General features: G+C 46.5%; 1 protein-coding gene across 2 annotated transcripts in view; it reads left to right on the plus strand.

Moving 5' to 3' along the window:
* The window catches only part of MTMR2 (myotubularin related protein 2), a 77082-nt gene that overhangs the window by 9027 nt on the left and 53455 nt on the right, over window positions 1-14600 (plus strand). For both annotated transcript variants that reach the window (XM_075337487.1, XM_075337486.1), the window contains exons 3-5: window positions 2166-2231; window positions 10584-10678; window positions 13602-13712. In XM_075337487.1, coding sequence (XP_075193602.1) covers window positions 2174-2231; window positions 10584-10678; window positions 13602-13712 — 264 coding nt within the window. In that variant the 5' untranslated portion in view covers window positions 2166-2173. The remainder of the gene's footprint in view (window positions 1-2165; window positions 2232-10583; window positions 10679-13601; window positions 13713-14600) is intronic.

Below are 14600 nucleotides of genomic sequence, written 5' to 3' on the forward strand. Positions count from 1 at the left end.
GCAAGGGTAAGGAGCAGTGTGTGTGTGTGTGTAGGGGGATATTTTACAGAGGGGCAGTGTGTGCATGGGGTATATTATACAGATGAGCAGTGTGTGTGTGTGTGTGTGTGTGTGTGTGTGTGTATGTGTGAGTGTGTGAGAGGACGCTATACAGACGGTAGTGTGTGTGGGGCGATATGCAGAGGGCCAGTGTGTATCAAAGAATATTATAAAGCGTGGAAGCTTGTGTGGGGGGATAATATACAGAGGGGCAGCATATGTGAGGAATATCATACAGAAGGGCAGTGTGTGTCGGAATATTATACAGAGGAGCAGTGTGAGTGTGGTGGATACTATACAGAGGGGCATTGTGTGGGGGATATTATACATAGGAGCAGTGTATGGGTGGTTATTATACATAGGGGTAGTGTGTTGGGGATATTATACAGAGATGGAGTGTGGGGGAGAGATACAGAGGGGCATTGTGTAGGGGTATATTATACAGAGGGGCATTGTGTAGGGGTATATTATATAGAGGGGCATTGTGTAGGGGTATATTATACAGAGGGGCATTGTGTGGAGGGATATTATAAATAGGGGCAGTGTGGCAGAGATATTATGGAGAGAGGCGGTGTAAAGGGTGTATTGTGTAGAGGATGTATTATAGAGAGGGGCAGTGTAGAGGGTGTAAGAGGGGTGTTGTTGGCGACAGATTATTAATTTTCTGAGGGAAATACTTAATTTTCTGGAATAACTTCAAGGGTGCTGTTTTTCCAAGATTGAAAGTGAGACTGTGGAAGGTTTGAGGGGTGGAGGCAGGCTGGGGTGGAGCCTGGGTGAAGTCTCAAGGGGGCCCAAAAATGTTGCCAGTATGGGGCCCTGAAATTCCTATTGGCTGTCCTGCTTGTAACTAGTGATGAGCAGGCACTACCATGCTCGGGTGCTCAGTACTCGTAACTAGTGATGAGTGAGCACTACCATGCTCGGGTGGTCAGTACTCGTAACTAGTGATGAGTGAGCACTACCATGCTCGGGTGGTCAGTACTCGTAACTAGTGATGAGCGGGCACTACCATGCTCGGGTGGTCAGTACTTGTATCTAGTGATGAGCGGGCACTACCATGCTCAGGTGGTCAGTACTCGTATCTAGTGATGAGCGGGCACTACCATGCTCGGGTGGTCAGTACTCGTATCTAGTGATGAGCGGGCACTACCATGCTCGGGTGCTCAGTACTCGTATCTAGTGATGAGCGAGCACTACCATGCTCGGGTGGTCAGTACTCGTAACTAGTGATGAGCGGGCACTACCATGCTCGGGTGCGCAGTACTCGTAACTAGTGATGAGCGGGCACTACCATGCTCGGGTGCGCAGTACTCGTAACTAGTGATGAGCGGGCACTACCATGCTCGGGTGCGCAGTACTCGTAACTAGTGATGAGCGGGCACTACCATGCTCGGGTGCTCAGTACTCGTAACAAGGAGTGATGAGCACGCACTACCATGCTCGGGTGCTCGTAACAAGGAATGAACACTACAATGTTTGGTACTCAGTACTTGTAACGAGGAGTGATGAGCGAGCACTACCATGCTTGGGTGCTTGTAACAAGGAGTGAGAACTACAATGCTTGGGTGCTCGATACTCGTAATGAGCAGTTGGACCCTCGGATGGTCGTGACTTGAGTACACGAGTATAATGTAAGTCAATGGGGAACTCTTCTGGAAAAAAGCTTGAGACCCCCATTGACTTCCATGTTACTCGGGTACTCAAGTCACACCCATACAAGCATCCAATTGCTCGAGCGCCTGGGCATAGTAGTGCTCACTCATCAATACTGACCACTCCTTAGGATCAAGATCAGATCCGCAGGGGACAGAGAGGCTTCAGCACCAGAACCAATCAGCTGTGAGTAGGCGGATGTGCATAGTGTTCAGAGCCAGAGCTCTACAGCGCCACACACCATGTAGTGGCCATTCTCCAGTACTGCAGCTCAGCTCCTATTGAAGTGAATGTGATCTGAGCTGCAGTACTGAGAGCGGCCACTACACGGTGCACAGAATCGTGCTGTTCAGGTCCTCACACTGTTCAGAAGGAGCTGTACATGGGTTATTGGTGCAGTAGATTGTAGGTTTTGCTCATCTGTAGCAGCATTATAGTTTGATATAAAATGTCTTTTTGTGTCTTTTCAGCTGTAACCATGCTGGCTGGGATGGAGGAGCTTCTATTGCTACCGGGAGAGGTGGTTAAAGATATGGGTGAGACAGACAGTATATTTGTAAATCTAGAGCTAAAGATCACTATATGTAACAGCACAACACAAGTGAAGGGGGTCACACCGTCACCCCCAGGGTATCGTGACCATGACAGGCATGTGGTAAAAAATCCAAACAGTTCTAATTTTTTTCCAACATCGCTTGTCAAGGTACCCTTCAGGTCGCGGTGCGATGTAATTCTATTGTATTGCTCTGTAAATGGAGTACAAAGGATTGGACATGTTGAAATCCAGCATGTCCAATCCTTATTTCTCCCAATATCTACAATCAGGGAGACTCGGAACAACTCCAGACACATTAGATGTTGAAGCTGTCCTAGTGGTGGTCTAATTTGTGTAGTCACTTATAGACCCCATGCACACAGTGCTATAAAGACCTGTATTATAGCCCCTGTAATTTACTATATATTTATACTGAACACATGTATGCTCAGTAATGCGTAATACAGACCTTGAGCGACTCCTTGTGCAGCCATCCAGGGTCTGTGTACACTGCTTTATTGTGCGCCTGAAACGTTAATCTTTAAAATACAGATATTTTTACTTAAAGACATGTAGTTGTGGATGCAAATGGTTTTCATCAAAAATGTTGTACTTTTTAGCTTTTTTTTCCTGCACATTCAGCTTTGATGTGATCTGTGGTTAAAATTCAGATGAGTTCAGCTTATTAAAAGAGAGATAAGAGTTAGAAAGTGTCCTATTAGAACAAGCTCACTGATGGATTCTCAGAAAACTCATTCTGTAGCCAGCAACAGACAACGCAATACAGAGACAAATATAGAAGACAAACGGTGCAGATTATTTTTATTTATTTATTTTTTTTTTAATGAAACCTAATTGTAAAAATGCTTTTCTATCTCTTCATTGGGGGACACAGAAGACCATGGCGTATGCTGCTGCCACTAGGAGGCTGACACTGTGCACTTAAATGATCTCCTCCTTGGTAATATACACACACCAACCAAAACCAAGCCGATCAGTTTTAGCATAGTATCCATAGGAGGCAGACGCGGGGCTGCATTCGTTTTAGCATAGTGTCCGTAGGAGGCAGACACAGGGCTGCATCAGTTTTAGCATAGTGTCCGTAGGAAGCAGACATGGGGCTGCATCCGTTTTAGTATAGTGTCCGTAGGAGGCAGACTTGGGACTGCATCAGTTTTAGCATAGTGTCGGTAGGAGGCAGACACGGGGCTGCATCAGTTTTAGCATAGTGTCCATAGGAGGCAGATGTGGGGCTGCATCAGTTTTAGCATAGTATCCGTAGGAGGCAGATATAGGGCTTCATCAGTTATAGCATAGTGTCCGTAGGAAGCAGATATAGGGCTTCATCAGTTTTAGCATAGTGTCCGTAGGAAGCAGACACGAAGCTGCATCAGTTTTAGCATAGTGTCCGTAGGAAGCAGACACGGGGCTGCATCAGTTTTAGCATAGTGTCCGTAGGAAGCAGACACGGGGCTGCATCGGTTTTAGCATAGTGTTCGTAGGAGGCAGACACGGGGCTGCATCAGTTTTAGCATAGTGTCCGTAGGAGGCAGACGCGGGGCTGCATCAGTTTTAGCATAGTGTCCGTAGGAGGCAGACACAGGGCTGCATCAGTTTTAGCATAGTGTCCGTAGGAAGCAGACATGGGGCTGCATCAGTTTTAGTATAGTGTCCGTAGGAGGCAGACATGGGACTGCATCAGTTTTAGCATAGTGTCGGTAGGAGGCAGACACTGGGCTGCATCAGTTTTAGCATAGTGTCCATAGGAGGCAGATGTGGGGCTGCATCAGTTTTAGCATAGTATCCGTAGGAGGCAGATATAGGGCTTCATCAGTTATAGCATAGTGTCCGTAGGAAGCAGATATAGGGCTTCATCAGTTTTAGCATAGTGTCCGTAGGAAGCAGACACGGGGCTGCATCAGTTTTAGCATAGTGTCCGTAGGAAGCAGACACGGGGCTGCATCGGTTTTAGCATAGTGTTCGTAGGAGGCAGACACGGGGCTGCATCAGTTTTAGCATAGTGTCCGTAGGAGGCAGACATGGGGCTGCATCAGTTTTAGCATAGTGTCAGTAGGAGGCAGACATGGGGCTGCATCAGTTTTAGCATAGTGTCCGTAGGAGGCAGACACGAGGCTGCATCAGTTATAGCATAGTGTCCGTAGGAGGCAGACACTGGGCTGCTTCAGTTTTAGCATAGTGTCCGTAGGAGGCAGAGATGGGACTGCATCAGTTTTAGCATAGTGTCGGTAAGAGGCAGACACGGGGCTGCATCAGTTTTAGCATAGTATCCGTAGGAGGCAGATATAGGGCTTCATCAGTTATAGCATAGTGTCCGTAGGAAGCAGATATAGGGCTTCATCAGTTTTAGCATAGTGTCCGTAGGAAGCAGACACGAAGCTGCATCAGTTTTAGCATAGTGTCCGTAGGAAGCAGACACGGGGCTGCATCAGTTTTAGCATAGTGTCCGTAGGAAGCAGACACGGGGCTGCATCGGTTTTAGCATAGTGTTCGTAGGAGGCAGACACGGGGCTGCATCCGTTTTAGTATAGTGTCCGTAGGAGGCAGACTTGGGACTGCATCAGTTTTAGCATAGTGTCGGTAGGAGGCAGACACGGGGCTGCATCAGTTTTAGCATAGTGTCCATAGGAGGCAGATGTGGGGCTGCATCAGTTTTAGCATAGTATCCGTAGGAGGCAGATATAGGGCTTCATCAGTTATAGCATAGTGTCCGTAGGAAGCAGATATAGGGCTTCATCAGTTTTAGCATAGTGTCCGTAGGAAGCAGACACGAAGCTGCATCAGTTTTAGCATAGTGTCCGTAGGAAGCAGACACGGGGCTGCATCAGTTTTAGCATAGTGTCCGTAGGAAGCAGACACGGGGCTGCATCGGTTTTAGCATAGTGTTCGTAGGAGGCAGACACGGGGCTGCATCAGTTTTAGTATAGTGTCCGTAGGAGGCAGACATGGGACTGCATCGGTTTTAGCATAGTGTCGGTAGGAGGCAGACACTGGGCTGCATCAGTTTTAGCATAGTGTCCATAGGAGGCAGATGTGGGGCTGCATCAGTTTTAGCATAGTATCCGTAGGAGGCAGATATAGGGCTTCATCAGTTATAGCATAGTGTCCGTAGGAAGCAGATATAGGGCTTCATCAGTTTTAGCATAGTGTCCGTAGGAAGCAGACACGGGGCTGCATCAGTTTTAGCATAGTGTCCGTAGGAAGCAGACACGGGGCTGCATCGGTTTTAGCATAGTGTTCGTAGGAGGCAGACACGGGGCTGCATCAGTTTTAGCATAGTGTCCGTAGGAGGCAGACATGGGGCTGCATCAGTTTTAGCATAGTGTCAGTAGGAGGCAGACATGGGGCTGCATCAGTTTTAGCATAGTGTCCGTAGGAGGCAGACACGAGGCTGCATCAGTTATAGCATAGTGTCCGTAGGAGGCAGACACTGGGCTGCTTCAGTTTTAGCATAGTGTCCGTAGGAGGCAGACATGGGACTGCATCAGTTTTAGCATAGTGTCGGTAGGAGGCAGACACGGGGCTGCATCAGTTTTAGCATAGTATCCGTAGGAGGCAGATATAGGGCTTCATCAGTTATAGCATAGTGTCCGTAGGAAGCAGATATAGGGCTTCATCAGTTTTAGCATAGTGTCCGTAGGAAGCAGACACGAAGCTGCATCAGTTTTAGCATAGTGTCCGTAGGAAGCAGACACGGGGCTGCATCAGTTTTAGCATAGTGTCCGTAGGAAGCAGACACGGGGCTGCATCGGTTTTAGCATAGTGTTCGTAGGAGGCAGACACGGGGCTGCATCAGTTTTAGCATAGTGTCCGTAGGAGGCAGACGCGGGGCTGCATCAGTTTTAGCATAGTGTCCGTAGGAGGCAGACACAGGGCTGCATCAGTTTTAGCATAGTGTCCGTAGGAAGCAGACATGGGGCTGCATCAGTTTTAGTATAGTGTCCATAGGAGGCAGACATGGGACTGCATCAGTTTTAGCATAGTGTCGGTAGGAGGCAGACACTGGGCTGCATCAGTTTTAGCATAGTGTCCATAGGAGGCAGATGTGGGGCTGCATCAGTTTTAGCATAGTATCCGTAGGAGGCAGATATAGGGCTTCATCAGTTATAGCATAGTGTCCGTAGGAAGCAGATATAGGGCTTCATCAGTTTTAGCATAGTGTCCGTAGGAAGCAGACACGAAGCTGCATCAGTTTTAGCATAGTGTCCGTAGGAAGCAGACACGGGGCTGCATCAGTTTTAGCATAGTGTCCGTAGGAAGCAGACACGGGGCTGCATCGGTTTTAGCATAGTGTTCGTAGGAGGCAGACACGGGGCTGCATCAGTTTTAGCATAGTGTCCGTAGGAGGCAGACATGGGGCTGCATCAGTTTTAGCATAGTGTCAGTAGGAGGCAGACATGGGGCTGCATCAGTTTTAGCATAGTGTCCGTAGGAGGCAGACACGAGGCTGCATCAGTTATAGCATAGTGTCCGTAGGAGGCAGACACAGGGCTGCATCAGTTTTAGCATAGTGTCGTAGGAGGCAGACACTGGGCTGCTTCAGTTTTAGCATAGTGTCCGTAGGAGGCAGACATGGGGCTGCATTAATTTTATCTTAGTGTCCGTAGGAAGCCGACACGGGGCTGCATCAGTTATAGCATAGTATCCGTAGGAGGCAGACATGGGGCTGCATCAGTTTTATCTTAGTGTCCATAGGATGCAGGCACGGGGCTGCATCCGTTTTTGAATAGTGTCCATAAGCGGCAAACACGAGGCTGCATCTTCCCCACCTCCAACTACAATTTTGTTGTTTTTTTTCCCCTTTTTCTTTCGGTTTCAGCTTAAGAGGGATGCAGAGTGTACTCGCTCACTCCGTTATTCCTCCTAGAGACGGAAAGCACAGTGTGTGACCCGTCACATCATACACTCTCAGGTCTGCCCAGCAGAACCCTAACCCCGAACTCATAAACAGCATTCAGGTCACCAGGTGGATGGTCCTTACCCATGTACCCCTCATTCCCGATCGTCCATGATAGCAAGACAGTGCCTGGAGCAGGCGGTCCACAATCCCAAGAAGTCTTTCCAGAGGTTTTCGTTGGCTATCTACAATGTCTGTGAAGAGGAGCCATCCGTTCTGTCTTAGAGATCCCCAGGCACCCTTTTGCTTTCTCACAAAAGGTTATTGACAGCAAGCTTCAGATCGCCTTAACTTCCAGCGTCCTCTCAGCTCTCACGGTTGCCACGTTTCATCCCCAGGTGTTGCCCCTCTCCTCCTGGCAGTGGGAGCCTTAATTTCCTTGGTGGCTCATGTTTTTTTCTTTTGTTTGTTTTTTGCAGGCCTCCCATCTCTACCGCGCCGCTTCAATTCCGTTTCGGCCTCCGCTCAAAAGTTAAGGCTATCACGCGGTTTGGCCACACACCTTCCCCTCTCCATCACATGGGCTTTTTTCCGCACACCTTCCTGGGCCTGTCCTACTTCCTGAAGACGTCACTTCTCTGTGCCACCCTGGTTTCTTCCAGCAGACACCCTTCAAAGTTTAGTCCCCGGCTTTTCCCAGGCCTACTCCTACCCGACTAATCACACACGCAGGCTCTCTCGCATCCCACTGCTCTCAGCTTATCAAGGATTTTGTCTCATGCAGTCACATGGGACCACTATCATTTTGGCCTCTTTTCTGTTTTTAGAACAAACCTTTCCATGTTGTTGGAAAATTGTGATAACGGACGCCATTTTATCCGGTTAGGAAATTTCATTCCAGTTTTGCACAGTTCAGGATTGCGGGTAGGCTACTTAAGTCTTCTCTCCACTCTTCATCTGGGCCTCAGAGCCTCTCCTCCTTTAAGAAGATAATCTTCAAGCCTCCCTCCACATCTAATTATTCAATGCCACACTTTTCTTCACTCAACAAGGTGGAACCCTATCCCAATCATTCTCTGCGGAGGTATCTGGTCATGGACTGAATGAGGTTTGTCATTGTTTTCAATGGTCCACATGTCCAGAGTAGTATCTGTACCACCAGCTTCCGATCCTGTGAAAATCTTTCTCCAGGAGATTGGTCTCCTCATCAGATGGTTCTCCTCCATAGTCATTCTATTGCAGAACATACTAGACATTGATCCAAGGACATCCAGGGTGTGCTACAGGGTCCCTCAGTCTTCATCCAAATCCTGCGACTATCGGATGATTGTCCTCCAACACTTTTGTGGTCTCCTGAGCTCCCCATCACTCACCTTTCTTCCGTCCTCTTCTAGTTCTGAAAGAACCAAAGGATCAGAGTCTACAGAAGTAGTCTATCATCTCGCTGAGGTAGTTGACTTTCTCCCAGACTCCTTGTGAAAACTTCCATATCTATTTTCCAGGTTCCCTTCTTTTCTGCTGCGCTCAAAGCTTACATTTTTTGCGATCAGGTCGTTGATTGTGACCTAGCGGGGAAGTCCTCTTCTCTTTTCTTTTCCTGCCTCCCGACCTGCTTGCTATTGGTCCTTGATTATGTTTTTTTCCCTCAGTTCTCTAAGGTCAGGTTTTTATTTCCTTTTCCAAGGAAACTAGCCCCCTGTTCTACCCTCCATTCTCCGCTTGAGACACCTGTGGGGTATGCACGCTTGATAAGTCTTGATAAGGCTCCCATGGCTCTCTGGGACTCTATCTGACAATGGACGCTCTACATTGCTCTCCTACTGTAGATCTCCCCTTAGGCGAGCAGTAGCAGCCTTGTCCCATTGTTCTTCCTTCCTGTCTTTCACTTAGACCAGGTGGTCCTGCAGTTTCCTCTTTTTTCATTTTTCTCCCTTATAGAAGATAGCCTTTACTCTGTTCTTCTCGTGCTCCTTGCCAGTTACTAAGATATATTGTACCTGGTCAGAGTGCATCTCAGCGTCCCTATCTGACCAGGACAGATCACACAGACACTCAGTTTCCTTGATCGTGATCCGACGAGTCCACATATTAGTCTACCAGTCTGGATCTTCTCTTCCATTCCGGATGCATATTTGGTATAGGACAGATCACCCTCTCTAGGGTTTCGGCTTTCCTCACCAGTGTCTGGGGCTTCTTGGACCAATCATCGGCAGGATTTTATTTAGTAGCTCTCCAGACTTAGTTATCTGTTCTTACCTTTTCAAAGGCCTACAGGGTACACACCTTTCAACTTTTCCCTTGGCAGTTTGGGCATGGGCAGGAAGGTGTTGCAAACTACAGTGGCCAGTTTCTGACCTGGGAATCTCGTCTCTGTTCTTCCTTTTCTCTAGTCTTTTTTTCTTCCAACCCTTGAGACTACTTTGAGACGTCCCATGGTTCTTTGTGTCCCCTAATAAAGTGATAGAGAAAAGGAGATTTTGGGTACTCACCCTATAATCTTTCTTGGAGTCTTCATTGGGGAACACAGCAGCCGCCCTTTGTAAATGCCTCTGTTGGGCCAGTGTGTATTTTTTTCTTAGGTTACCCTTCCTAATGCTTTCACACTAACTGATCGGCTTGGCTCCAGTTGGTGGGTGTATACTACATAGGAGGAGCCATCTTTTTTATTGCCTAGTGTTAGCCTCCTAGTGGTGGCACCATACACGATGGTTCTTGTGTCCCCCAATTAAAGGGAACCTGTCAGCAGATTTGCGGCCTATAAGCTGCAACCACCACCACCGGGCTCTTATATACAGCATTCTAACATACTGTTTATATGAGCCCAGGCCGCTGTGTAGAACGTAAAAAGCACGTTATAATACTTACCTAAAACAGTCGTTGCGGTGGAGTTGGGCCACATGGGCGTCTTCGTTCTCTGGTGCAGGCGCCTCCTCTTTCGGCCATCTTCATCCTCCTTCTAAAGCCTGTGTGCATGACGCGTTCTATGTCATACACACTCTGCTCAGGGCAGATCAAAGTGCGCCTGCGCAGTACCTCAATGTCGGCGAGTGTAGATGACGTAGGACGCGTCATGAACCCAGGCTTCAAAAGAAGGACGACAAAGATGGCCGAAATAGGAGGCGTCAGCACCGGAGAATGGAGACGCCCATCTGACCAGTCTACTCCGCAGTGACGGTTTAAGTGAGTATTATAAAGTCATTTTTACGTTCTACTCAGCGGCCTGGGCTCTTATATACAGAATGTTAGAATGCTGTATATAAGAGCCCACTGGTGGTGGCCACAGCTTATAAGCCCCAAATCTGGTGACAGGTTCCCTTTAAGGCACCTAGAAAGAAAGAGATTTTATAGTGAGTACCCAAAATCTTATTTGTTAGCTCCAAATTTTTGCATTTTATTAAAAAAAATAATAAATGGCCCATAAAGTGGACAGCCCCTTTAAGTTGCATTTTGATATTGACTATTCCTTTTCTATTTCCTTTCCTTTATTCTTTTTTACAGCTAAGGACATATCTTACATTTGTCCATTTACGGGGGCTATACGTGGAAGCTTCACAGTTACCAACTACAGACTGTATTTCAAGAGTTTGGAACGGGTACGTTTGTAGAAGTAACATTGATAAAACACAAAGCAGCAGCTGCTCAGATTGCTGCTTACATTTTCCAAAAACTCCCAAAAATTGGGATCTGTAATCTGACCGCTGTGGGGACCTCACTTTTACTTGCAATAGTTTTTATATATATTCCCTAGTATTTTTTTTTTTCTTCAACAGATTTCAAGAACTCTGCTCACTGTCATTTAATAGGGTCTAAGGGATAATGTCTCTCCTTGTGGTGATGTCAGTGTAAGGAGACTTATAGGCCAGGAAATGCTCCTCTGGGAAGGAAAATTTAGAAAGGAAGAATACGTGGACTCAAGTCATGTGACATGGCTTGTTTAAAGGGTCATTATTGTTCACACGTTGCATTTTTCTCTGCGTTTTTTCTGCAAATTAAAACCAGCAAAAGCTATGAGATTTCAGAAATCTGCACACCATTACTTTTTTTTCCTGACTGAGTTGGAAAACTGCTGCTTTTTTGAAAACTGCAGCATAGTTAGTTCTTTCAGCGTTTTTGCAGTTCTTTTTTCACCATACAAAGCAATGAGGCAATGCAAAAAACATGCATTTTTTTCCTCATTTTTTTGGTGAATGAAACTAACTTTATTAAACATGTTCTGTAGACAAATAATACATATAATCTGCACCAAACACGCAGAAAATCCTGCTTTTTATAAGCAGCTTTTTTACTGCCAAGAGCAGATTTTGCCTGTAGATAAAAAGCATCTTGTGAACATAGCCTTACTGGTAGTGAAACGTCATTAAATTCAGATCTGTGGGGATAAGACAGGTGTCTCCCCTCATGGTAGAGGAAAGAAGGATAGAGCATGTTGAATTTCCACATGCACAATCACGTTCCTACAGGAGATGAGTAGTCACCTACTATTGAGAATACATGCATGCTCTCCTGAGCCCAGCGTAGATGCTCCAATGAGCATCCATTTCACAGATATTGAAGATATATATATATGTATATATATATAAATACATACTGTATACAGTACAGACCAAATGTTTGGACGCACCTTCTCAGTCAAAGAGTTTTCTTTATTTTCTGAACTCTAAAATTTGTAGATTCACAATGAAGGGATCAAAACTATGAATTACCACATGTGGAATGAAATACTTAACAAAAAAGTGTGAAACAACTGATAATATGTCTTGTATTCTAGGTTCTTCAAAGTAGCCACCTTTTGCTTTGATTACTGCTTTGCACACTCTTGGCATTTTCTTGATGAGCTTCAAGAGGTAGTCACCGGAAATGTTCTTCCAACAGTCTTTAAGGAGTTCCCAGAGATGCTTAGCACTTGTTGGCCCTTTTGCCTTCACTGTGCGGTCCAGCTCACCCCAAACCATCTCAATTGGGTTCAGGTCTGGTGACTGTGGAGGCCAGGTCATCTGGCGTAGCACCCCATCACTCTCCTTCTTAGTCACATAGCCCTTACACAGCCTGGAGGTGTGTTTGGGGTCGTTGTCCTGTTGAAAAATAAATGATGGTCCAACTAAACGCAAACCGGATAGAATAGCACGCCGCTGCAAGATGCTGTGACACGGTGGTTGGATCCAAAGATCTCAAATTTGGACTCATCAGACCAAAGCACAGATTTCCATTGGTCTAATGTCCATTCCTTGTGTTCTTTAGCCCAAACAAGTCTCTTCTGCTTGTTGCCTGTCCTTAGCAGTAGTTTCCTAGCAGCTATTTCACCATGAAGGCCTGCTGCACAAAGTCTCCTCTTAACAGTTGTTCTAGTGATGAGAAGGTGTGCCCAAACCTTTGGTCTGTACTGTGTGTATATATATATATATATATATATATATATATATATATATATAGGCACATGAAAGCGTTAAGGAGGATGTCCAGTATTTTAGTATCAACCGAAGAGAAAACAGTCATGCACCACTACAGGGTTACCTTGCAATACGGCTGGAAAGGGAGAAAGTCTGCTCGAGACCTCTGGAGGTAAATGCTGGCTCAGGGTGCATGCTCCACAGTTAGGATATCACCAAGATAAAAAGCTGGTAGAGGGAAGAAATGGCACTGACCAGGTGCAGCCGCTCAGAGGACAGCCGTTTTGCACTTGCTTGCACTTCAACAGGTCCTAACCTTAGGACCTGTTGAAGCGCAAGCAAGCGCGAAACGGCCATCGTCTTCTGAGCGGCTGCACCCAGTCTCTTCCCCATAGTTTTTATGCACATGTTTAAATAAATTGGATTTTCTGCATGGGCTGTTGACAGTGCCGCTTCTTCCTTCTACCAGCTTTTTATCTTGTCCAGTATATTAACATTGATGCCCTCTCCTTAGGACAGGTCATCAATGTTTGATCTGCCAGGGTCCGACACCCGGCATCCTCGCCGATCAGCTGTTCTCAGTGCCTCCCGTTGGCAGCAGGCAGCCGGAAATGCTCAGTTTCAGAGTTGTCCTATCTTGTGATAGCGGCCATGACCGAGTACTGCACTTCTGCCTCCCTTTCAAATCAATAGGAGGCGGATGTGGAGTGCGCGGCAGCTATCAGAAGATGGGGCAGCTCCGGAACTGAGCATTTCCGGCCGCACCTGTACCGTGAACAACTGATTGGCGGGGGTACCGGGTGTCGAACCCCAGCCAATCAGACATTGATGACCTATCGTAAGGATAGGCAATCAATGTAAAAGTTGTAGACAACCCCTTTAAAAATAAAACAGGGCTGCTGTCATCCAAACACAGCTGCACACCTGTCCTTGGTTTGTGTGGCACTGAGGCTGTGCTGTATTGAAGCTGCAATACCAAATACAACCTTTGCACAGAGGTCCCAGTTTCTTGACCCTGATAATTTTAACTTTCACAGCACTGCCATCCAATGCTTCAGATACATAGGGTTCACTAGCGCTGAAACACTTATATAATGAGTAGATTAAGTATGGATTATCTTCCCATTAGGATCATCGCCTGATACTGGACGCTCCTCTTGGAATCATAAGTCGCATTGAAAAGATTGGGGTATCTGCCGGACGCGGAGATAATTCTCATGGGGTTGAAATTGTATGCAAGGTAAAACCCTATTCCATAAAATGCAGTATATACAGTGTGTCCACCCATATCCTGTCCACCGCCATTAACTTGAGAACGGCGGCAGCTATAGGCATAGAAGTGGTGTCTAGGTATAGTAAAGTATCCATGCGCTACGCAATGAAACCACCTATAGCGCCACCTGGTGGAAAACAACGAAGTTAGCAGTTTTATCTCGAAAACGGAACGAGATAGAGAAAAAAAGTGAATTACAAAGTTGTAGGGCATCAGCAATTCAATACAAATCGACACCTTGCATACAGAAATGCTATGATTAGAACGTGTAAAACTCACAAGGCTGTGGACGTGAAGCGATACCTCATGGAGACCTTCCTACAAGTCATTGGGTATGGTGGCTGTGTGGAGTGGCCTCCACGCTCACCTGACCTGACCCCATTGGACTTCTTTCTGTGAGGTCACATCAAACAGCAGGTGTATGCGACCCCTCCACCAACATTGCAGGACCTACGACGACGTATCACAGATGCTTGTGCAAACGTGTCACCTACCATATTGCACAACGTGCAGCAAGATACAGTATGCTGTGCAGAGTCCAGATGTGCATTGCAGCTGACGGGGGCCACTTTGAGCATCAAAGTTAAATGAGCGCCATATGCGTGACCAGCATTCAATGTTTTGGGGGGGTCTTGGGTTTCATATCATAGCATTTCTGTATGCAAGGTGTCAATTCGTATTGAATTGATGATGCCCTACAACTTTGTAATTCACTTTTTTTCTCTATCTCGTTCCGTTTTCAAGATAAAAATGCTAACTCCGTTGTTTTCCACCAGGTGGCGCTATAGGTGGTTTCATTGCGTAATGCATATCTACTTTACTATACCTAGACACCACTTCTATGCCTATAGCTGC

The sequence above is a fragment of the Anomaloglossus baeobatrachus genome, chromosome 2 (assembly GCF_048569485.1).
Source record: "Anomaloglossus baeobatrachus isolate aAnoBae1 chromosome 2, aAnoBae1.hap1, whole genome shotgun sequence".
In the NCBI taxonomy this organism is placed as follows: Eukaryota; Metazoa; Chordata; class Amphibia; order Anura; family Aromobatidae; genus Anomaloglossus; species Anomaloglossus baeobatrachus.